This window comes from Triturus cristatus, chromosome 12, assembly GCF_964204655.1.
Source record: "Triturus cristatus chromosome 12, aTriCri1.1, whole genome shotgun sequence".
Taxonomy (NCBI): Eukaryota; Metazoa; Chordata; class Amphibia; order Caudata; family Salamandridae; genus Triturus; species Triturus cristatus.
This window is the reverse complement of record NC_140595.1, coordinates 821,201,437-821,227,858: the sequence shown is the minus strand read 5'-3', so window position 1 is coordinate 821,227,858 and position 26,422 is coordinate 821,201,437. Positions and strand designations below refer to the sequence as shown.

Genomic DNA, 26,422 nt, shown 5'->3' with positions numbered 1-26,422 from the left:
CTTTCTTCTTCTGAAACGGGGGTCTTTGTCGTGCAAATTCGTCCTGCTTGCCTTTACCCTCAGTCTGTCGGGGCTGGTCACGCTGTTGTGGAGCACCCCGACCTTTGCCACCGCCTCCGCCACCGGACTGTGTAGCCGATGTTTCCTGTGAAGAACGAGGAGAGCGCTGTTCAGAAACCTGAAATCGATCAGGAGACTTTATAGCAGCACGATCGCGCAGATCATAAGTGCGTTCACTACTAGACTGTACGGGAGAGGCAGGCCGAGAGCCCTGTTTCTGCTGCTGCTGCTTCCCCTGTTGTTTAACCTGCCATTTTTGTTTAGGAAAAAAGGGCCGGTCGTCCTTACCAGACGTTTCTGTCTTACCCTGCTGCTTTAGATCGGGATTCTTTATGACAGGCTTAACTCCTAAAGAGCTACGACCCAAATCCCGATATGCCTCTGCGATTATTTTCGCAAATTCCTGCGGTTTGTCCTCCTCAGGAATTCGTTTCAGTTCATTACGAACCTGGAAATGCAAAGCATCACCCTTCAGGTTACCAATTATCATGGTAGCCACCAGGTCAAATTGCCCGAGGAGCCGCATCCCTAACTCTATCGCAGACTCCGCACCATGGTTCTCTTGAACTCTTTTGATTACGGAGGGCAGCTGCAACATAGACGGAGTGCCATAGCACTGCGCGTACGTCGCTGCAAAGACCTTGCCCCAATTTGTACAATCATCAATGTGGGGGACCAAGTCCTTAGGCAAACTAATGGTGAGGATCCTGTGTTTCTCCACAGGCGAAGTATTCGGGTAAACCGCTTCTATTTGGTCAAATTTCTCAGCAAGCCAAAAGGGGAAATCATCCCTAGTTAGGGGGCGCTTGCCCATAACAGAATTGACCATAACAGGACTAATGACCACCGCGTGATGATCAGTAGGCTGCCCCGCAACAGCAGGCGCCCCCGCCTGCATATTGCGCGACACATACTGCACCAACGCCCTATATACCGTAATGAGGGCAGTGTGTAATACACGCAACTCAGCCACCGTCACCGTGAGGTAACGGGGATGAGGCGTAAATCCGGCTAGTACCGGCCAAGTGGCCCCTGCAATTGACAAAGGGCCCATTCTCGGCGGTATAACCACATGGGGAAGGGCGCCATTAAACCAAATAAGATGCTGCCAAGCAGATATTGGTATTTCCTGTGTCCTATACGGCGTATAGTTCGCCGGCACTGCAGCGGCAGTGTAAGAATGAAAGGTGTCATCATCCCCCACCGCTGGAATCGTCACCCAAGAGTAGAACAACTCATAGGGATGAGCCGCATCGGCTCCTACCACAAAGATGACGTTCATACCAGTGTCCGGTACCCCATACTGCGTCAAATGACGTTTTAGAGCCGCTCGGCTATGCGCCGCAATATCCACCGACATCAGGATAACACACGTGAAACTATCAGTAGCACAAGGGTTCACTAACCTTTTTAATTATCAAGCTTGAAAGAACCTATATCAATAGACCTAGGTAGGTTTAAATCCGTCAGACTTGTTATCCGGAAACAAGAATGAGGGTGTTGTGGACAAACGCGAGCACTACTAAGGCGTTTCAACTCATAGACCAAACGTTAGGTGCGCCATGTTGCAGGGATTCTGCTTATACACAGAACTATGCGTAGAACCCCAGGACCTCAGTGAGTTGTGGTGTACCAGAAACTCACCTCAGAACCCAGAACCCAGTATCCGGCTAGCATAAGTGTCCCATTCGTTATCCGAGATTTAGCTCGGCGGTCCCAATGAAAAGACAACCCAGAACACGCGACTCAGTACATACTCAGGAATGGTGGGAATCGGAAATACCTGTTCGTATATTATTCTCACATCAGTCCACAACAAGAATCAACAGAGACACGGTGAAAATAAAAAGAGTTTATTTTTATAGACCACGTGTCCTAAGATGCAGTACTTTGGCTAATACAAGCAGACAAATGATTAAAATCAAAACCATTAACATAGTTACAATTCCATAGAATATAAAAGGGGTGATCATGTTATAATGACAGTGGATACTACCACTTTCCCTTTACTAAGAAGCTAATATTATTATTAGTCTAACAGAAGGTCTCTTAGGCTTGAATAGGGGACCCCATACCTCAAAGATCAGCTTAGTGAAATCACATCACAAGAGCATCAGGAGACTTCTCGCAGGAAGGCTCGTCTTCGGTCTGAATAATAAACATGATGTCCGTGATATTAAAAGCACCAACTTTCAGGTATGTGCAGCTGCTCGTGTGTTATGGCTAAATAGTGGGTCGATCAACCTAGAGTGGAAAACATGCATTGTCTAGCAACTCAGACTGTTTGTCACATCGTGTGCAGACCAAGGTCGCTTCGCAGAGCTCGGGATGGTAACAACAGATTGCTCTCGTGTGAGGCAAAACTCGAGTCAGCAGTTCGTTTAAGCAATAACATGTAAATGCAGTGTCGTGTGCAAAGGCAGCAAGATGGCTTTCTAACTTCTAACGCGGTTATGCTAACTTAACAATGTATGTGCGTATTAAGGGAGTCCTTACTACAATATGGGCCGGCTTCAAGTACAAGGTCTCTGGTCCGCACCGAACAGAGGTATCACATCAACTTCTTGGAGCTACGAGCAGTCCATCTCGCTCTCAAGTCCCTGTACCCATCCCTGCAGACCGACTATGTTCAGGTTCAGACGGACAACACCACAACTATGTTCTATCTGAACAAGCAAGGAAGGACCAGATCACGGGTCCTGTCTCTGGAGGCCCAGTCAATCTGGAAATGGCTTCTGGTGAGAAACCTGACGATCGTCGCTGTTCACCTGCCAGGGACCCTGAACGTGCAGGCGGACGGCCTCAGCAGAGACTTCGTCGAAGCGCACGACTGGGTGCTCAACGAAGACGTCGCTCAAGACATCTTCCGCTTGTGGGGCATACCGGACATCGATCTGTTCGCAGACGCGGACAACAAAAAATGCCCCGTCTTCGCCTCCAGGTCCCTTCAACGGGGGTCGCAGGGGAACGCGCTTTTGATCAGCTGGTCGAGGACATTGCTTTACGCTTTTCCTCCTCTCCCTCTCATCCCGGCTGTGATTCAGAAGTTCTACAGGGCCAGAACTCGGATGATCCTAATAGCACCGGAGTGGCCCCGGCAGTGGTGGTACCCAGATCTACTCCAGCTGTCGGAGGTACCACAGAGGAGGTTGCCATGCCTGCCGAACTTGCTGACCAAGGACAAGGGGAGAGTGTTCCACCCCAATCTCCCCTCCCTCCGCTTGACGGCATGGCTCCTGAATTCATCCAGTACGGACATCTAGATCTTCCACCGGACTGTATGAGCATTCTTCGGGAGGCAAAGAGGCCCTCCACGAGGAAGTCGTATGGCTTTAAATGGAAAAGATTCTGCTTCTGGTGTAGAGATAACACCCTTGATCCGATCCGGGGTCAAGAACAGGTTGTTCTCCCCTACTTACTGTACTTGGCGAAGTCTGGGTTAAAGTACTCTTCCATCAGAGTACACTTAGCTGCTATTACAGCCTATAGGAAGTCTCCTACCCAGACCTCATTCTTTCAGATGCCAGTGGTAAAGGATTTCTTAGAAGGGCTTAAGAAAGTTTACCCACCTGTGAGGTCTCCTTCCCCTTCCTGGGAACTGAACATCGTTCTCTCTAAACTGATGGGAGCCCCTTTTGAACCGATTCATAAGGCCTCCTTGCAACATCTGACCTGGAAGGCTGCCTTCTTAGTAGCCATCACTTCGGCCCGTAGGGTTAGTGAAATTCAGGCCCTCTGCTGCAAGGAACCTTACACTGTGTTTCATGCTAATAGGGTGGTGCTCCGTACCCATCCGAGCTTCCTACCCAAGGTGGTCTCGGACTTCCACATTAACCAGGTGATCACGTTGCCCACCTTCTTTCCTCAACCGACTACTCCCCCGGAGAGAGCCCTACACTCTCTTGACCTCCGGAGGGTTTTGAAATTCTATCTGGCTAAGACCCTTACTCTTAGAAAGTCAGACAGGCTCTTTGTGAACTATGGGCCCACGAATACCGGGCTGGCTGCATCCAAGACATCTATTTCAAGATGGATTGTCTCTTGTATAGCTTTGGCTTACCAACTATCCCACAAAGTTCTGCAGGGTAAACCTAGAGCACACTCTACTCGAGGGAAGGCTTCTACGGTAGCACTCCTTCGCAACGTTCCCATGTCTGAGATCTGTAAAGCGGCTACATGGCGCTCAGTCCATACTTTTACGCGCCATTACTGCCTAGATTCAGACGCGCAGGCCGACGCCCAGGTGGGGCAGGCTTCTCTGAGGAACCTGTTTGCATAACTGTAAATGCAAAATGTGTTTTGCTGTTTGTTTTTTAACTGTTTTTTGCTCGTCCGCGAGACTTTGGGTATGGGCTTGCTACTCTATTCATAGATTATGACTATTGATGAGTATCCCCTGGATGAGAAGGATTAGTTACTTACCTGTAATCCTAGTTCTCATCCAGGGGTATACTCATCAAAGTCATAAGCGACCCACCCACCTCCCCGGACGAGCAATGTTTTCTCTTTAAATAAGTGATGTATGGAAGGCAGATCTACTCAGGTGCGGAGGCACCGCCAAAAAGAACTGGCCCAACTGCCACTTGTAGTGCATCATGGGAGCAGGGGGTCACAGGCAGGCCTTAAAGGCACGGTCCCCCTACTCTAATGCCTTAAAGGCAGGGTGTCAGTTTTCTTGGTTTCTTGATACTCTACTGCAGCCTACTGGCGAATGCCTACAATTACATGTTGCTTTATGGCAATAAAGCAGTGCTGTGTTATAATTTGCCTGATGCTTCCTTTTTTCCTTACGGGTTACGGGGGCACTACTATGCAAAAATATGTAATTTACAGCATTGCCATGTTTTGAACATTATTAGGCTGCATTTATATGTTTTCACATATGTATATATATATGTATATATATGCATTTTCTATATGCTCCGGGATCCCGCACATGGGCGGGGATTATTCATAGATTATGACTTTGATGAGTATACCCCTGGATGAGAACTAGGATTACAGGTAAGTAACTAATCCTTATCCGGTATGGTTATTGCCTGGAACTCACTTCTACCCCTCCCAACATTCCTCCCAAACAGCGTCTAATGTCATCAGAACACCTGACACTTCTCAAACAAGAGGTTCTTGCACTATTACAAGAACATGCAATAGAGCCAGTTCCCTTGCCTCATTAAGGCACAGGGATCTATTCCCTCTATTTTCTCATTCCAAAAAAGGACGGCTCTCTCAAGCCAATATTGGACCTCAGACCACTCAACTGCTACATCCAATCGGACCACTTCGACATGGTCACTTTTACAGCAAGTGTTTCCACTACTTCAGCAAGGTGACTTTCTTTCCACCCTAGATCTAAAGGACGCCTACTTCCACATTCCCATTCATCCCGCTCACAGGAAATATCTCAGGTTTGTGGTAGATGGTCAACACTACCAATTCAAAGTTCTACCATTTGGGGTCACCACGACACCCAGAGCTTTCACCAAGTGCCTCGCAGTGGTTGCAGCCCATTTAAGAAGACAGCACATTCATGTCTTCCCTTATCTGGACGACTGGCTCATAAAAGCAAAATCCCACAACAGCTGTGTTCAACACACACAGCACAATAACACTGCTTCACAGTCTGGGATTCACGGTAAATCTGGGCAAATCCCACCTCCAACCGTCCAGAATACAACAATACCTAGGGGCTACAATAAACACTTTCACAGCCCTAACATATCCCAACCCAGTCAGGATAAGTGCTATACAAGTGCTAGTCCAAAAATTTCATCCACAACATTCACTACCAGCACAAGTGTTCATGCAATTAATAGGGATGATGGCCTCTTGCATTTTTCTTGTGCCTCATGCAAGACTACAACTGTGTCCATTACAAGAGTGTTTGGCACGTCAGTGGAACCAGGCTCAAGGTCAGCTAACAGATCTGGTGTTGGTGGACGACCGCACCCATCGCTCTCTAAAATGGTGAAACACACAGAACCTTTCCAAAGGGCGGTCGTTCCTCGAGTCAGTTCCACAGATAGTGCTAACAACAGACGCATCGCTCACCGGCTGGGGAGCTCATCTTCAAACCCATACCATTCAGGGTATCTGGACACCCCAACAAAAACTATTTCACATCAACTACCTGGAATTGTTATCAGTATTCTTATCGTTGAAATCTTTTCAACTACACCTTCTAGGCAAAACTGTCCTGATCCGTACAGACAACATGACAGTAATGTATAACATACAGAAGCAAGGGGGGACATACTCCCTGCAGCTTTCACACCTAGCTCAAAGCATATGGAGATGGGCCAAAGGACCAATGGGCAAACGATATACCTCCTTGCAGAACATCTCCCAGGCATACACCATCAGATTGCAGATCTGCACAGCAAATCCACGAATAGGAACTTCATTCTCAAGTTCTTCTTCCATTCTTTCGCATGTGGGGACACCCAGAAATAGATCTGTTCGCCACACATCAAAACGCGAAATGCCCAAACTTCGCATCCAGGTATCCACACCCATTGTCCAAAGGCAATGCGATATGGATGAATTGGTCAGGCAAATTTCCCTATGCTTTCCTGCCTCTCCCACTCATTCCGTTAGTGGTTCGGAAACTCAAACAACATTCCCTCACAAAGATCCTAGTTGCTCCAACATGGGCGGCAACCATGGTTCACAACTCTATTGGAACTATCAGTAGCACCACATCAAAAGCTACACCTCTCGCCCAAACTTCTTACTCAGAACCATGGAGAGATATGACACCGAGATCCCAATCAACTCAACCTTGCGATCTGTCACCTGAAATCGTAGAGTTCGGCTACCTCAATCTCCCACCAGAATGTATGAACATTATTAAACAAGCTAGACGCCCTACAACAAGGTCATGCTATGCGGCAAAATGTAAGCGATTCGTCATTTATTGCACGCACAACAAGATCAACCCACTAGATGCTTCCATTTAGAACATCATCTGTTACCTCTTGCATCTACAACAATGTAACCTAGCGTATACATCTATCGGGTTACACCTAGCCGCCATTGCGGCCTACCTACAAAACAGACAGCACTTGTCTTTGTTTCGAGTTCCCGCTATCAAAGCTTTTATGGAAGGACTTAAAAGAATAATTCCACCAAGAGCACCCTCTCCGGTGTGGAACCTTAATATTGTCCTTACCAGACTAATGGGTCCTCCGTTTGAACCTCTCCACAAATGCGAACTACAGTTCCTCACTTCGAAAGTAGCCTTTTTAATTGCTATCACATCTCTCAGAAGAGTTAGTGAACTGCAGGCATTAACTATACAAGAACCATTTTTACAAATCCATCATAACAAAGTGGTTCTCAGGACTAACCAAATTGTTTTACCCAAAGTAGTATCTGCCTTTCATCTCAACCAGTCTGTTTAACTCCCAGTGTTTTTTCCTCAAACAGACTCAGTAGCAGAATGAGCTCTACACACCTTAGAGGTTAAAAGAGCAATACTTTACTATACTGAAATAAAATCCTTTAGGAAGACCAAACAACTTTTTGTGGCTTTCTCCCCACCTCATAAAGGTAATCCTATATCCAAGACAGGAATTGCAAGGTGGATTGTGAAATGCATACAAATATGCTACATCAATGCCAAACTCACATTAACCATTCCCCCAGAGCTCACTCTACACCCAAACTAGGGGCTTCTATGGCATTCTTAGGGAACATTCCCCTAGATGACATATGCAAAGCAGCAACTTGGGCTACACCACACACCTTCACAAAACACTATTGTGTAGATGTACAGGCAAAACAACAAGCTAGTGTGGGCCAGAGTGTATTAAGAACACTATTTCAAACTACTGCAACAGATACAGGTAGCCACCGCTAACGAGATAACTGCTGTATAGTCTATGCAATAGTGTACAATCTGCAGCTCATATCGAACGGAAAATGCTACTTACCAGTATGCATCTGTTCTTGGCATGTAGAGCTGCAGAGTTGAACACGCCCACACGCCTCACCGGATACCTCTATCTGTTCCAGTATTATCTTACTTAGATACATTACACATGGACATCTTTCTATTTCTCACTACTCCATCTAACCCTACGTGGCAAAAACAATCTAAGGATGGAGCGGATGCCCATGCGCTCTGTCGACCGAAGGAGTAGTCACCAACCTTGTGACTACAAAGACTTCTTCGAAGACAAAAGCAACATGCAAACATCCGAGCTCAACACCAGATGGCGATCTATGCAAAAGTGTACAACTCTGCAGCTCTAACTGCCAAGAACAGATGCATTCTGGTAAGTAGCATTTTCCTCTGCCGCCATCTCAAGCTCCATGGACTAATAAGACTTACAACATTAAATGGAAGCATATCTTTGTCTGGTGCAGGAAAAATAGTCATCATCCACTTCAGATGAAACCTATTCTGATCCTTCCATATTTGTTATCTTTGACCAAGAGTGGACTCAAATATTCTTCAGTCAGGGTCTATCTTGCTGCAGTCCGGAGATTTAGAAGAACTGATACCAGGGGCGTAACACAGGCCCCCCACATCCCCCGCTGTTCGGGGGTCCCCCAAGCTCCAGGGGGCCCCCTCAGCACTGCACTTCGGCCGGGGAGCTCCTGATAGAGTCCAGTGGGGGAACCTCCACGTACCTTGCAGGGGGGCCCCCTCAATTATCGTTACGCCCCAGACTGATACATCAACGTCTACTCTGTTATCCCAGAGGATCATTAATCAGATTTCGAAAGGGCTATTTTGAACATTTCCACCTCGTCAACATCCTCTGGTTCCATGGGATCCTAAAACAGTCCTCAGTCAGCTGATGTTACCTTCTTTTGAGCTTATAAATAAAGCAGAATTGAAATTTGTTTTGTCGAAAACAGCCCTTCTCCTATCTCTAACATCCACCAGGAGAGTGGGAGAGATTCAAGCATTCACCATCAGAGAGCATTTTCTCCGGTTCATGAAGGACATGGTAATTATCAGCACCAACCCTAAATTAATTCCAAAGGTTCCAACTGATGTTCACCTAAATGAACCTGTCATTCTTGAATCTTTCTTTCAAAACCCATCTTCAACAGCGGAAAGATCCTTACATTCTTTGGACTTACATAGATGTCTCAAATTCAAAAAGGAAATGTGCACATCAGACCAGCGATATATGTCGTTTAGTGAACCACGAAAAGGTCTAGCCCTGTTCAATCAGCGGATAGCTCGTTGGCTCTCTGTCTGCATCGCTTTCTGTCATGCCAACGCCAAGCGTCCTCATCATAGAAAAGTGAAGGCGCATTCCACCAGGGGCATGGCTTCAACTGCAGCCCTTTATGCTGGGGTGCCTTTGAAGGACATCTGCCATGCACCCACCTGGAGGAGCAGATATACATTCACAAAGCACTACTGCCAAACTGTGGACGCAGAAACTGGCGCAGCAGTGTAATAAGCAGTTCTAAGAAACCTGTGTAGCAGTGTTTAATTAAAGGTGAGCCTGCTTTGTTGTATTACATAATGTGTACTGCTTGCTATTCTTATTCAAGCATGTGATTATATAAACGATTCGATGTTGGCTAAGAAATTATTTACCTACCTATAACTTCAGTTCTCCAACATTGATATCTTTTATATATTCACATGGGATCTTCCCTCGTCCCCGGTCAGAGGCTCATTGTATTTTGTTCTCACACGTGTGCGTTGAAATCTAAGCTATGATGGCCTCTACGGTGAGCAGGAGTGCTTAAGCTTCCACCCCATTGGCGGAAGTTTGGGTTCTTTCAAATGAAGTGGATGTGCTACTTAAGATGCTTTGTTGTTTCAGGCCTATGGTTTGTTTGCCTTGTTTATTTTATGCTGTATATTTTTACACTATTTACTGCTATAATAATGTACCAGGGATTCACAGGCTGACAACAGGGAATGATTCAAGCATGTGAATACATAAAAGATATCAATGTTGGAGAACTGGAGTTACAGGTAATTAACTAATTTCTTCTCACCTATGGCGCTTATACACTCTCGATTAACGTTAGGTTAAACCATCTTTTTGGCAGTCAACTATTGAAGAGGGAGATAATGAAACAATGTGATTTGGTGTTGCACCTCGTATTTTCTGATCAGATGATGACATTTTAAGGAACTGATATTGACACATTGACTGTTCAAATAGCAAGTGGTTGTGATGCATTATACAGTTGTTTTTCAAAATGCATCGGATTACTTCCTTCACAGTGTACTACGTTAGAGTGTGCTAGGACATTTTATTGTGATTCGACTTCGGTGACATGCTGCTTTGTAGAAGAACTTTTGGTTCAGTGACAAAATCTACAACTTTGTATAACAGTCATGATAGGTGTGTTGCTTCTTGTGCTCTTTGAAGGACAGGGGCCTGACTGAGACTTTTGTGGCATTTTACTTTCATTCACATATGGGTAAAACGGTTTTCATGAGTGGCATCTCTCATATATCACACCCACCTGATTCTTATTGTAATACATTGATTTAGGGTGCTGGGTGTTGCATATCTAAATAATGTAACCTTCATTTGGGAATTTTACCAAAAGATATGATCACATTTCTGCATGACACTAGCAGCTTAAGTACAATAGCAGCTTCCTTGTGCTCTATAGTCACAGTTGACTTCTCTGTTTCTCATACACCCCACCCCCACACACACAATCGCATATAGTGTTGCTTTGTGGTTTTGTACTAGATTTTCCATAGTACACCTCTTCATATTATGGATCACCTTTAATTCCTTCACAATCCTCATTGTAGTGACAATCACATTGATTTTGCCCAGGATGTCATTCCAAAGGGTTTCTTTCTTGTTTGGAGGATACATAAGGCTGTTATTGTTGTTTGGTTTAGTCGCCTTACCAATGAGGATTCCAGCTCCCTTACCACAGTGAATTTGATCTTTCTTTTCTACCCTTTGGTGTCCTGAGTTCATTGGTTCTTTTCCTACCCCAGCTTCCCACAAATTGCTCCACAGTATCTTCCAATCTATTTTTCTTTTTTTTTTGCAGTGTGCACCGTAGTGCAACACAAACAAGGCACTATGCTGTTTTATCATATACGAAAGCAGTGTCATCATTATGACATTGCTGTAAGTACCTTTTACTTGCCACAATGGTGTACTCTTTGGAGAAAGCAGCTCTGTTGATTTTCATGCAGTGCTGCTCGAAGATTAGTAAATCTGCGTCTTGGTTTCTGTAACAGATCCTTAAATAGTTACAAATTCTGAGGCAAATGTTTTGGAAAGGATCATAATTTAGAGTATGTGAAGAAAATATAGGCAGTGTACATTGAGGGGGGGGGGTCTGTATGTAACTGTTTTTCTTTTGCCTTTGTTAAGTTGATAGTAATTCCTGTAATTGTTTTTTTCCCAGGAAAGAATCGCCAAGTTTGGTTTCTCAGGTCGCTACAGACACCAGGATGAATCACAGCAACCCGGATTCACGGATGAAGACTTTGATGGTACAGCATGGCGTGTTTTCATTTGTAGCTTCCCTATATTCTTGTTTCATATCTAATCTTACTTAATCTTAGAGATGACAAACGAGAATTTCATGAGAATAGCTCAGTCAGGGGCCAAGCCTGCCAAAAAAAACCAGCAGCCAGTAAATGCCATAAAATCCATAAAATGGAGTACAACTAGGAGAAAGTCGGAGGATGAATAGTTAGTGCACCTTTATCCCAGTCATCGCCCCTCCACCCCAAACTTCCCCCTGCCGGTCACCAACCTCTATCTCCTCCCTTCCATTTTAGGTGACCATTGGGAAGGTTGTCAAATGCATAATTCCAGCAGCTGTGAATATGCTGGAGATGATGAGAAAACCAAGGAAGGGGCTGGCATGTTACACCCTCTTTAAGTTTCCTGCTGAGCGAAATGCACTGTTAAAGCCAGTATTTCTTTTATATGCGAGTTAGTCCAAGGAAAATCTAATTGTCCTGTTGAGCTCATCACTGACAGTTTTCGCACTGTCCAAACCTGAGGGTGTGGTTCAAGAGGGTATTTGAAAACACAAAGCCACCTCACATTGACACCGGCCTCCACGGGTTGTCACCTTTCCAATAGAATACTGGCCATCTGTCCATGTTTAAAGAGTCTGCAAATGCCCAGCTGTATGTTTAAAGAGAATTTCATATGAAGTCTGCATTTATTTGTAACATGATCTTTCTGTTTTTAGGCACAGGGAGATGAAGTGATTTGCTCAGAATCACAGGATGTTGGGCCGATGCATACACTTGAACTTGGTTCCTCAGATCCAAATTCAGCACCTCTGCCCCTATTGCCACATCGCCTCACCCTCTGTGTTGGTGTTTTTAGTGTGTTTACATAATGCTGGTTTCCACAGCATGTAAAAAACAACATTGTGTTAAAACCCTAAGAAACACCAGCACAGGTGCATTGTCTGTTGGTCAGAGAAGCCAATAGACAGTGTGTCTGTGCATGTATTTTATAATCTTGATTTTCACAGCCATAGTTCCTTACTAAGTTGGAGGGGACGGGCTAGGATCATGTTGGCCTCTAAGTTTACATGCGGAACTGTGCTGAGTCAGAGCCAGGAATCAGGCTTGAGCCAGGCCCGAGCCTGCAAGGGCTTGCCTACCTCTACTTAACACCTCGATAGGAGGAAAAACACTTCACAACCTAGGGTCTTCAAAGAAGATCTGTTATTACATTTGTATCCCATTTCTGTCATTGAAATGTTACCAGAGCAGGTATAAAAGGCTTGCTGAAAAATGAGATCAAAAATGTATCTACACACAGTGGGAATTAATTGGAGCTACTGCTTCAATTTATTTCAAGTATATCATGGAACAAACGGAGCCAAAACTTGTTTTGCTTATCCTAGTTTTCTCACAGCCACCCAATAATAAAATAAAAAGGTTCTACTCTGTAGGATCTTCATTATTAGTAATGAACGTATAATATTTCCAGCCTGCTTATTGGGATCCCAGAATACTAAATCCAAATAATAAGATTTACATTTGAAAAAAGTGAGACATTCCATTCACATACCGTAAGAAATTGAGTTGTTGGTTGAGAGGTAGTCCTTGTCAGGGTAAACCACAAAGTCACTACATTAACCTATGCCTAACCCTCTGGTAGCTTGGCACAAAAGCAGTCAGGCTTAACTCAGAGGCAACGTGTATAGCATTATTGCAGCACTCATATAGTAATAAAGTGAAAACACAACACAAGAACAATAGAGTGTAATTTGATAAATAATTGACACCAAAATGAAAAAAACATCCGATCAGTAGAACAGTAATTATGAATTGTTAAAGTGAAAAATAGTGCCAAAAAGAACAAAGCGCCTACCATGGGTATCTGGTCGCACAAGACTGGGGCAAAATCGAAAGCTAAGGCTAATGGAGAGCGGTTCAGATAAACAGAGTGAATTAGGGCCCATCTTGGCTTGCCTTCGAACTTAGAAGAAACTTTGAAGAAAAATCTGCGAAGGTATAGTTCAGCAGAGTAAGGCAGCTGGCCGTGTCTGAAGAGGAGGCGTTATCATAGGGAAACCGCTGGACGACATCTCAGTGAAGATTTCTACGTTCTGACTTAGCACCTTGGATGGATTAGCGAGCTTGTAGGTCACAGTATCCTCTTGGTTCTCAGGGCACTTTTTGGCAGAACATTTTCCAAGTCCCAAGTTTTGGATTTGGGTTATCTAGCCACCTTTAGAACTACTTCCAAGGGTTCAGAACTGGATTGGCACTAAGTGGAAGGTCAAAATTTACACAGTCTGGTTCCAAGTTCATGTTCAAGGTAGTTGGAGCCTTTTCTGGTCCTGAGGCTCTGATCATGAGGCCTGCCAGCTAGCCTTTGGAGTCACTGTGGAAGTCTTGGGTTCAAGCAGTTCTCAGGCTGCAGGGCAGCCCTCTGAGGGCACAAGGCAGGCATCAAGCAGCATGGATGTCCTCTTGGAGCAGCAAGGCAGTCCTGTGAAGTACACAGCAGTCCATGGGCCGTAGGGCAGTTTTCAAAGAGTCCTCCGCAGGCACAAATGTGAACTCAAGAGTGGGTCTGAGAGTCCTTTTTTGGGTCTTGCTGAGTCCAGCGCATGCGCTGGCTCGGAGAGACATTTTATAGTTGGGATTTTTAAAGTGCTGCCTGTGGCCTAAAGCTTGAGTGCACGTGAGCGTGCACGCGCGCAGCCGCCATGGGTTTCGCCGTGCTTGATTGCGTCTCCGATCACTTTAACTACTTCAAATGCAGCGCGCGCACCCCTGCTTTCACTTTTGCCGTGTCCGCGATCACTTTAACCAAATGCAGCGCTCGCGCCCCTGCTTTCACTTTTGCCGTGTCTGCGATCACTTTAATGAAATGCAGCGCTCGCTCCCCTGCTTTCACTTTTGCCATCTTTATTAAAGATCGAGCTTAAAAATAAACATATCTCAGTCTGCCTGTTCTGGCACTAGCTCGGGCAGGTTGCATGATCGGCGAGCATATGACAGTGCCACTTAGTATTTCGAATGGTAGATCGGTTTTTGGAGCACCAGAGCAGCAAGAAGCATGTTGGGGAAGGGTATGCTGTCTCGCGCACATGCCCGTCACATTTGCCCTTCACTTCTTGTGGCCGTTAACAGGAGTTCAACCTGTTCTGTCATTATACTGCTGACACTGTACAACAGGTTGTGGCGCACTGGCTTCCATATGGCGGCACATCTGTGAGCGGTCAGTTCAACCAACCGTCTTGGAGCTGTCCACTTTCGCCACTGATCTTGCTCGGAGCGTCTTTTCAAGGAGAGCAGAGAGAGCACATCTTTTAGCTATCATATTTCAGCAGATCACTTCCTCAGCCCCGTCGTTCTTCTTGGGCAGTTTTTGTTACCGCAATTATTATGTCTTAATTATAATTTGTTGTTTTGGGGAAAGCCGAGAAGCCAGTCTTTAGTGTAATAATGTGATTTGCTGCTTAGGCATTGAGTGTTTTTAAACAGATTAGACAATTCGTTATAATATGCCTCGATATGATACTGATGTTGTATGCTTTATTGTGAAGTGTAACATGGCAGCTGCTTGCATCTTCATGAAATTTGGACAGATGGACGTTATCCTAAGCTAATGTAAAACTTGCCGAGACTTATTTTTAATATAAAAGCACGTAAAGTGTTCTCAATGTACATATTTAAATATTTTATATATTGGCAGTAATAATGTATTTGTATGCACGCCTCGTACTGCACTGCTGTCATTCCTGAGTGCTGGTAGTAATAGTGTGAGAAGTTGGCCTGATGTATGATGTCACTAGTTATAGTGTACACCTTATATCAGTCCAAATACCCTTATGGTGATTGGTTGTAAAGTCAACCTTATAGACCAGCTATCCTAGTGGTAGCATGGACAAGAGCAGTCTTAGGCTAAACTCTGAATGGCATGTGAAGCCAGCTGTGATACCATATATAATCCCTTGAATACCAAATGAAAGGACACCACAACAGATATATATATAAAATAAAGTGTATTTATTCTAAGCAAACCCTCAGCACTCTTTATGAGTTTAGAGGTAAGTACAACACAGTCTTATTAATGCATACAGTAAGTCACACAGGTAAGTAATACAGTTAGGCCCTAGGGGCCACGCAAACCATATACTAAATAAGTGGTATAAGAACCACTGTCACGGAAATAGAATAGGCCTAGGCCTAGGGAATCGCTGGGGCTACACTACACTAGCGTTAGTTAGGAAGTGGGAGGCCCACGGGATTCGTGTGCAGAGTGGAAACCCTCACGCGTAATGCGTAAAAGTCAATAGCAATGTTACAGTTTAGAAATAGATAGATTTAGGACACTTCCGGAGTAGCTAGGAGGTTGAGACTTGAAAACTAGACACTAGGATAGTCACTATCCTGATGAGCACCGGAGTACCCAAGTTACCTAGCCCACAGGCTGCGGGTGCATAGGGGTGAAGATGCGTCGTTTTCGTCGTCGACTCCTATGGATGCCTGAAGAAAGATGCTGACAGGCAGTCAGGAGAGAGTGTCCGGTGGATCCCAAGCCTGGGATCAAGAAGAGAAGAAACCTGCAAGCAGAAGGGACAGAGTCAAGGTCACTAGCCAGTGACCACGTGGAACCAGGAAGGAACCAGGCGATGTCGTGAAGAGTTGCAGGTGAAGGTGAAGCTTGTCGCTGCAGCCAGGAGGACCAGGAAGCGTCGAGGACGACCAGGACCAGGAGGCGAGCTGTCCCACGAAGGCTCTTGCTGTCGGCGGCGTCGAAGTTGGACTAGGACTCACCAAGCCTTGGCAAGCGGAACCCACGAAGAACAAAGGACTTGCTTCTGGTGCAGACCAGGAAGGTCTGGGGTGCTTCTTCTTTGCAGAGAAGCGGGAGCCAGTCTGGAGGAGCCAAACCAGCGCAGAAGATTTCAGGGAGCGTCGTCACAGAGGCCACTAGCCAGCGGGCAAGCAACCGGACAGACGCGGCAAGCAGGAAAATGCTGAAGGGCCCCACGCAGGACTCGTGGAGTGTGGGGGGCTGGTCTTCGGTGCAGATGGTGCTTGGGGTTGGGGCTTCTCAATCCCCGGTGCACAACTTCGAGGGTACCTCAGAAGCTGCGCTGTAAGTTACTAGCCACTTTTCCCAGGTAGCCGGTCCCACGTCGCTCGTCGCCTCCACGGATCTCAGCTCTGCTGCAGATGTGGATGAGGGTCGGAGAAGTCTGGAAATCAAGGCTCTGGTCGGGCTCTGCAGTCGGTTCCTCGTCGAACGTCTCACAAAGCAAAGGGTAGTCACTTGATGGTGCCTGTTTGCACAGGGTAGCCACTCCTTGGCTACAAGGGAGATTCTTCAGTCTTCTTCTTTCGTCGAATGTCGAAGGTCCAGAGTTTCTGTTCAGTTTTGCAGGTTCAGGATAATCTAAAGTCTTGAGGCCCAACTCCCACTCTTATACTAATCGGGTTCTGAGTCAACAGGTCTGGGAGAGGGTCACTCTCTTCCTCCTGCCCCTCATCTGTAGCCATGAGTAGCCCCATGTCTGCCCTGTCAACATATGCCTTCAATCTGTTGACATGAAGCACCCTGTGGGGGCTTCTGGGAGTCCCAAGGTCCACCAAGTAGGTGACTTCTCCCTTTTTCTCAACAATAGTGTGGGGTCCAGACCATTTGTCTTGGAGTGCTGCTGGGGCCACTGGCTCCAACACCCACACTTTCTGCCCTGGCTGGTAAACAGTCAGTACAGCCTTTTGGTCATGCCAAGCTTTTTGGAGTTCTTGGCTTGCCTCAAGGTTTTTAGAAGCCTTCTTCATATACTCTGCCATCCTGGAGCGGAGACCAAGTACATAATCCACTATGTCTAGTTTGGGTTGTCTGAGAGGTCTCTCCCATCCTTCCTTCACCAAACACAGGGGTCCTCTTACAGGATGCCCAAACAAAAGCTCAAAAGGGCTGTAGCCAACCCCCTTTTGTGGGACCTCTCTGTAAGCAAACAGAAGGCAGGGTAAAAGGATGTCCCATCTTCGCCTAAGCTTGTCTGGTAATCCTTTTATCATTCCCTTTAGGGTCTTGTTGAATCTCTCAACAAGCCCATTGCACTGTGGGTGATAGGGTGTGGTGAACTTATAGTTAACACCACACTCCTTCCACATTGCAGTCAAGTATCCTGACATAAAGTTGGCACCTCTGTCAGAAATGACCTCCTTTGGAAAGCCCACTCTGGAGAATACTCCAAGCAGGGCCCTTGCCACAACAGGAGCTGTTGTGGTCCTCAGGGGAATTGCTTCTGGGTACCTGGTGGCATGGTCCACTATCACCAGTATGAATCTGTGCCCAGATGCTGTTTGTGGGTCCATTGGTCCTACAATATCTATGCCCACTCTTTCAAAGGGGACCCCCACCACAGGTAGTGGTATGAGGGGGGCCTTTGTGGTGCCACCTGATTTGCCACTGGCTTGGCAGGTGACACAGGAGCGACAAAACTCCTTAGTATCTTCTGACATATGGGGCCAGTGAAAGTGAGGGACAAGCCTGTCCCAAGTCTTGTTCTGGCCTAAATGTCCTGCAAGGGGAATATCATGGGCCAAGGTTAGAAGGAAGCCTCTGAACTTCAGTGGTATGACCAACCTCCTGGATGCACCAGGCTTGGGGTCTCTAGCCTCTGAGTACAGTAGCCCTTCATCCCAATACACTCTATGGGTACCTTGAGCATTCCCTGCAGCCTCAGCAGCAGCCAGCTGTCTGAGGGGTTCAAGAGAGGGGCAGTCTAATTGAGCCTGCCTCAGATCTGCCCTTGAAGGTCCCCCTGTCCCAAGAAACTCAACCTGATCAGGTTCAAGTTCTTCTAGGACAGTTCCTTCAAGGCTCTCAGAATCATCCTCCTGGGAGGACTGATCCACCACCTGAGGCAGGGGGGAAGGCACAGCCTTAACCCTACTGCTCTTTCTCTTGGATTGTGACTGGTCCATAGTCTCAGGATCCAGCACTTGTTCAGTGTTGCACTTTTTGGCCTGTGACCTGGTCACAGCAAGGACATGTGCATCTATCCCCAGCATTTCTGCATGGGTCCTATACTCCACTTCAGACCAAACTGAAGTTTCAAGATCATTGCCCAGTAAACACTCTACAGGAAGGTCTGAACTAACAACAACTTTCTTGAGGCCAGTTACCCCTCCCCAGGAGAAGTTAACAATAGCCACACTATGGGAGGTAGTGGCATTGCTAGCGTTGGTCACTAGGTAATTCTCACCTAGTATGATCTGTCCAGGGTCCACAAAAGCAGGTGTCACCATTGTGACACTAGCCCCAGTGTCCCTGTAGGCCTGAGCCATTCTTTGGTTGATAAAAGGTGTCTGTCTGTACTTGCCCAGGTTACTGGGGCCTACAGTAGAGGACAAAGCTAAGTCCCCATCACAGATCAGGACAGCCTGAGTAGGTACTCTGACTAGGCCAGAATCCTCCTCAGTTCCCAGGGTTAACCCTACTACACCCTTTTGCTGGGAACCACCACTTACAGCTGAACTAGGGGGTACAGTTGCCTTAGGGGCAATGGTGGCTGGGGGCTTATCCTTTTTGGTGCACTCACTAAACCAATGTGAGGTAGACTTACAATAGTTGCACCATGGTTTCTTTTGGCCTTCTTTCTTCTTATCCTTTTTGGAACCACCCTCCCCCTGAGCCTTTTGGGGGCCTGGTGAAGACTTCTGGTCTTTTTGTTTCTGATCATTACCCTTCTGGTCTGCCTTTTTCTGATCACCGCCCTGGTTCTGGTTTTTCTGCTTAACTCTAGTCCTGACCCATCTATCTGCCTTCTTTCCCAATTCTTGGGGAGAAGTCAGATCAGAATCAATCAGGTGTTGATGCAATAGCTGGTTTTGACAGTTGTTAAGTATTTGTTCTCTCATGATCAAATTATACAATCCTGTATAGTCCTTAACCTTACTTCCCAATAGCCAGCCTTCCAGAGCCTTAGTGGCACAATCTACAAAGTCAGTCCAGTCCTGAGTCTGTGTCTTCTGGGTATCCCTGAACAACAACCTGTATTGTTCAGTGGTTAGGCCAAACCCATCAATCAGAGCACTCTTCAGGACAGTGTAATTATCTGCATCCTCATCACTAACTGTGAGGAGCTTGTCTCTTCCTTTCTCAGAGAAGGAGAGCCACAAGATAGCTGCCCACTGACTTTGGGGTACCTGCTGTACTTTGCAAGCTCTCTCCAAAGCAGTTATCCATTTGTGGATGTCATCCCCACACTTGTAGGGAGGGACAATCTTGCTCAGGTTTCTATTATCATAGTGCCTGTCTCTATCTCTAGGAATGTTGCTGCCACCAGTGGGTTCTAACCCACTTAACTTTTGTTCTCTAGCCAGAGCAAGCTTCTCTTTGGCAAGGGCAAGTTCTTCCCTCTGAATCCTCAGATTAGCCTCCCTCATTCTGGCTGCATGCTCCTTTCTCTCAGGTGAAGTCATTCCCCTGTGAGAGGAAGCATTAGAGATGTTAGAGACATGGGAGTGGATGGATTCCCCTGAAGGGGATCTGTCCTTCCTGTTTCTCTGTGAATGTCTACTTGTGGGTCTGTATGGGGGGACCCCATGCAAACTCCCATGTAAACTTAAGTTAGCCTGGCTAAGTCTCCTTACTTGGCTCTGGCTGTCTACCTCCCCATCTGAAGCCCCATCTGACTCCTCTGTGGTGGGTAGACCCTCCTCTGTGCCTAGGGCACCTTCCTGTGATGCCCTCTGAGCATCATACTCCTCTAGGAGTTGTCTTAACTGAAGGAGGGTAGGGTTTGCACCCTGTTTTATTCCTCTGGAGGTACACAATTGTCTCATCTCCTGGAATGTTAAGGTATCATACCTAGAGGGGGTCTTCTGCAGACCTGCCCCTCCTGAGAGAGCATCTACTTGATCTCCTCCCAGAGGCATGATCTAGTGAGGGTGTGGTGTGTGCACCTACCTACACTAGTTGTATCTACTAAACCTTTCTAGTAGTTGTAGTCAGGGTGTGTTATTCCCTTCAACCTACAACTACAAAGTCCAGTAGGACTTAAGTATAATAATCTATGTTATATGTACCTAGACAATATCTGTGTGATCTTTCAATTTAGTATCTCAAGATTACAACGTATTACAACAGCAAGCTCAGATCCCACCGCTGCCACCAATGTGAGAAGTTGGCCTGATGTATGATGTCACTAGTTATAGTGTACACCTTATATCAGTCCAAATACCCTTATGGTGATTGGTTGTAAAGTCAACCTTATAGACCAGCTATCCTAGTGGTAGCATGGACAAGAGCAGTCTTAGGCTAAACTCTGAATGGCATGTGAAGCCAGCTGTGATACCATATATAATCCCTTGAATACCAAATGAAAGGACACCACAACAGATATATATATAAAATAAAGTGTATTTATTCTAAGCAAACCCTCAGCACTCTTTATGAGTTTAGAGGTAAGTACAACACAGTCTTATTAATGCATACAGTAAGTCACACAGGTAAGTAATACAGTTAGGCCCTAGGGGCCACGCAAACCATATACTAAATAAGTGGTATAAGAACCACTGTCACGGAAATAGAATAGGCCTAGGCCTTGGGAATCGCTGGGGCTACACTACACTAGCGTTAGTTAGGAAGTGGGAGGCCCACGGGATTCGTGTGCAGAGTGGAAACCCTCACGCGTAATGCGTAAAAGTCAATAGCAAGGTTACAGTTTAGAAATAGATAGATTTAGGACACTTCCGGAGTAGCTAGGAGGTTGAGACTTGAAAACTAGACACTAGGATAGTCACTATCCTGATGAGCACCGGAGTACCCAAGTTACCTAGCCCACAGGCTGCGGGTGCATAGGGGTGAAGATGCGTCGTTTTCGTCGTCGACTCCTATGGATGCCTGAAGAAAGATGCTGACAGGCAGTCAGGAGAGAGTGTCCGGTGGATCCCAAGCCTGGGATCAAGAAGAGAAGAAACCTGCAAGCAGAAGGGACAGAGTCAAGGTCACTAGCCAGTGACCACGTGGAACCAGGAAGGAACCAGGCGATGTCGTGAAGAGTTGCAGGTGAAGGTGAAGCTTGTCGCTGCAGCCAGGAGGACCAGGAAGCGTCGAGGACGACCAGGACCAGGAGGCGAGCTGTCCCACGAAGGCTCTTGCTGTCGGCGGCGTCGAAGTTGGACTAGGACTCACCAAGCCTTGGCAAGCGGAACCCACGAAGAACAAAGGACTTGCTTCTGGTGCAGACCAGGAAGGTCTGGGGTGCTTCTTCTTTGCAGAGAAGCGGGAGCCAGTCTGGAGGAGCCAAACCAGCGCAGAAGATTTCAGGGAGCGTCGTCACAGAGGCCACTAGCCAGCGGGCAAGCAACCGGACAGACGCGGCAAGCAGGAAAATGCTGAAGGGCCCCACGCAGGACTCGTGGAGTGTGGGGGGCTGGTCTTCGGTGCAGATGGTGCTTGGGGTTGGGGCTTCTCAATCCCCGGTGCACAACTTCGAGGGTACCTCAGAAGCTGCGCTGTAAGTTACTAGCCACTTTTCCCAGGTAGCCGGTCCCACGTCGCTTGTCGCCTCCACGGATCTCAGCTCTGCTGCAGATGTGGATGAGGGTCGGAGAAGTCTGGAAATCAAGGCTCTGGTCGGGCTCTGCAGTCGGTTCCTCGTCGAACGTCTCACAAAGCAAAGGGTAGTCACTTGATGGTGCCTGTTTGCACAGGGTAGCCACTCCTTGGCTACAAGGGAGATTCTTCAGTCTTCTTCTTTCGTCGAATGTCGAAGGTCCAGAGTTTCTGTTCAGTTTTGCAGGTTCAGGATAATCTAAAGTCTTGAGGCCCAACTCCCACTCTTATACTAATCTGGGGGGCTGGGATACCTGCTAGGTCACGCCTTATGGGTGGGACCTGGGAGGGGGTGGTTACACCCACTTCCCTTTGTCCAGTTTCGCGCCAGAGCTGGGGCTGGAGTGCCCCAGCGCCGGTTTGAACTGGACTATGCAAGGAACACCTTGTGTGCCCCAGGCATGTCTCATTCCTTTCAGCCCACCCTGCCCCAATACACTAAAGGCTGTCTGGGGAGGTGCTAGCACCTCCCCAAGCAGGAAACCTATTGTCCAGGCCTCCCTGGCTGGGATCACTCCCAGCTGCAGGAGGTCAGACTTGTGTCGTGGCAGCAGCATCCATTTTGTGATGCTGAGGCTTTGGTCAGAGGCTAACAGTTGAAGTATGATTTTAACATGTCTTTCCCTCTAGAAGGGGGGAATAATATTCTCATGTCCAGAAATGGCATGGGGGTATTATTCCCGAGTGTTAGACACCTTACACGACATGTTTTGATAAAGCCAAACCATAGTTACCATAACCGTCTAAGATTATAAGGCACTTTAAGAGTATATGGTAGGCTATATCATAGAACAGCTATAAGGACATGGTTCCGAAAGCTGCAGACAGGCTCAGCTCATGCTAGAGCACCATCTCACATGTTACCAAGCACTCTGCCTCCAGGATTGTCAAGGCCTGCCATAGGAGTGACTGATAGGTACACATGTGTCTATATGTAAGTTAGGTATAGGAATACTACACCTAAGCAAGGGGTGATTACACGACCTTGCCCCAGCTGAGTGATCAGCCAGTTGTGTCAAAATGGAAGGCCAGGCCAGGGGTGGCACAATACATGCTGCAGCCCCTGGTAGGCCTAGGGTACACCTATGCCCTGGGTACCTAGGGTACACTGTACAGGGGCCAATAAGGTGATCCTATCCAAATGGGTTATGCACCTAAAGTACATAGTAGTAATTTAGAGAGAGAACAGCAGGGCTGTGGGTCTGATTAGCAGGCCCACAGCCACATCTAAGTCGAAAACCAGTAAAGCAAAAGCAAAAAGTGGGGGTGAACATAGAAAGCAGACCCTACTCTCCTACAAATAGATTTTACAATTTTACAAGTTTATGGTACACAGTTTTCAAACCGCAGGATGGAATACTGAGTTATGCTTGTCGAGGTTCAAACTAGTGAAAAGCAGGTCGCCGAAGTTACTTGCAAAGTATAACCCCCTCAGCTACCTGGCCGGTCATTGTGCGGTATACTGCGGAGGGTACTTTAACGTTGCCTGTCATTCCTTTTTTTTCTCTTCATTTTTGTAGTGACTTTGTTACCTGTGCCTTCCATTGTAATGAATCACTTACATAGCATGTGCCCTGCGTTATGTTCGGTGCTCTTGGAATAGCTCGACGGAGATGAAGCTCTCTGCTCCTTAGCTTTATTTGTTGTTATAGAGACTATTACGTTTTTATTTCTCTAGCTGGAATAAATGACCTTACAGTAAATGGTGGCAACTGCAAGCCAAATATCATCTAGACTTGGTTCTCAGTTCAGGCCCCTCTGCACTTGAGTATCGCTTTTGCTCCAAGTGACACAGAGACAGCTGTTACTGCTCTCAAGGTGATTGAATGAGAACAAGCATGCATCCTTCACGGGGACCATCTGCTGGTCTAGAAAACAGAATTGGGCTCGTCTTCCAGAAGCAGCTTACACCGCCTGCTTTCCCAGAAGGAACCAGGCCGACATGCTCATGTCATTTGGGAGGGGTGGCGAAAATAAAAATACCTGAACCATGGGTCTTTCTTTTCTGACTGGTACAGATTGCAACCAAATGATCAGTTTTAGGAGTGACAGGTCACTGAGTGATAGGACACTGAGAGGGGCAATGTGTCACCTCCTTTCAGAGAGAGTTTGTTCCTAGTTTAATTTGCATTTTGGCTCGGCCCACATTACAGTAATTCGGTGTTGGTCATGATGTATGACATTTTGATTGTTTGCTGTACGAGTCTTGAGGCAAAAAAAAACTACAGTCCCGCTGAGTCACCAGTAAATTGCACTATGGGAACACCCTCTATGCCAGGATCACCAATCATCTTTCTAAAACACTGGAAGCAATCCAGAACTCAGCAGCCAGAATCATCCTCAATCTACCAAACAGAATTCACATTACACCACATCTCAGGGAACTACACTAACTACTGATACACTAATACACACCATTCAAACTCCCCACACACATATTCAAGGCACCACACATCTCAGATACCTGTAGTGATTAATGGTCCTCAGGTGTATCATTCCATTTTCTTTAAAGTGATTCCATTACAATGCTCGAGGGACTATTTTGCCAGTGAAAAGTACACTCTGTCATTACAGGATCATATCAATTTCTTTTTCTTGTATATGCAACCATTAAGAAACCAATCCTTTTTGGGCAAATTGTCTGGCTTTAATGTGCTAAACTGCATTTGTAAATGCCTGTGATTAGATGCATCATTACATCAATCCTTTTACTCATTCATCCATACATGTATCCATCCATCTTTTCAATCACCCGCAATCCACCATTTCACTCACACATCTATCCATCCATCCATTTACCTTTCACTCATCCATCCACCCTTTCACTCAGCCTTCCATCCATTCACTCATCCACCCGTCCAACCTTTCATCCAGCCATCCATCTGTCCTTCTTTCTACTCATTCATTCAATCTTTCAATCATTCATTCAATCTTTCACTCCTCCATCCTTACACCCATCCTTTCACTCACTCATCCATCCATTTATCATCCACTTTTCAACCCATTCAACACGTCCATCCATCCAGCCTTTCACCCATACATCCAGCAACTCTTTCACTCTCATCATCCAACCTTTCATTCATTAATCCACCCAATCAACACCACATAATTCAACACTAAACCACATAATTGAACTCAACACAATTACACTACACGCCACATACACCCATTCCACACCATAGAATTCCACATCATGCCACACAATTCAGAAGGACACCACATAATTGAGTCATCGAGCATAGCCAATAGGTCTCGCCTTTGGGACCTTTCAAGTGTTTAACCATGCAACAGTTGATGTTGTTGCACCAAGGATGTTGTGCTGCATAACTAAATACTTATAAGGTCCCAAAAGCGAGACCTATTGGCTATGCCAATGCTTGTTCATACCTGGTGCCAGCTGTGGAGTAGAAGAAACTCCTGGAGTTTTCCCCCCACAGAAGTGTCTGGAATTTCCTGCCACCCTGCCCTGGTCCCAGAATGCCTGCAGTCACAAAAGGCTAGTGCGAAGTTCTTTGTGTATGTGTGTGCTGAGCCAGTCTTTTTGAGGTGCAGGTGGGGCTGTGCACAGCTTCGTCCCTACATCATGTCAGGATGAACCATCTTGCCACTACCCAGACCCCCTATTGTGTAGCTGTCTGGGAGAAATATGTAAAGGCCAACTGCACCCAGGAAACAGGCTCCAGGGACCAAATGGTTAGGACAAGAAGATGCCAGCTTTCTAAAAGTGGTATTTTCAGAATTGTTGCTTATAATCCGAGTTTACCTTTAAATGGGATTTTAAATTGCAATTCCTTAGACGTGATATTTCTACCTCTTCACAAACAAAAGTTATCATTTATTAACTGCACCCTGCCTTATGGGTTGTATAGGGCCTACCTTAGGGGTGACTTATATGTATTACGGAGGGATGTTTATTTTGCCAAGTTGAATTAGCAGTTTAGAACTGCCCACAGGCTGAAATAGCAGGCCTGAGATAGGTTTAACATGGGTGCTTAATTGGCTGCCACAATAAGTGCTGCAGGCCCACTAGTAGCATGCAATTTACCAGTCCTGGGTATATGGTATACCACTTTACTAGGCACTTACAAGTGCCAGCCTTGAGGTCTGAGGTGAGTGCTCGCCTGCAATAAATGAACTAGTTAAGTGACAGTCCGGTCAAGTAAGCAGCCATGGGGAAACGTACTGGCCCACCACCCGCGCGCCCCAATGTTACTCTTGACAGCATGTTGGAGAGGGTGGTTAACATCGTGTCCAATGAGATCGAGTTCACAGAGCTTAGACTTGTAGGAAGGTGGATATCTGACTATGGTTACCCCCAACTTTTTGCCTAG

At 46.3% G+C, this 26,422-nt stretch overlaps 1 protein-coding gene across 2 annotated transcripts in view; it reads left to right on the top strand.

Moving 5' to 3' along the window:
- ZCWPW1 (zinc finger CW-type and PWWP domain containing 1) overlaps window positions 1-26,422 on the top strand; it is a 1,624,070-nt gene that overhangs the window by 1,072,298 nt on the left and 525,350 nt on the right. For both annotated transcript variants that reach the window (XM_085639318.1, XM_085639317.1), the window contains exon 13: window positions 11,428-11,515. In XM_085639318.1, the coding sequence (XP_085495444.1) occupies window positions 11,428-11,515 (88 nt within the window). The remainder of the gene's footprint in view (window positions 1-11,427; window positions 11,516-26,422) is intronic.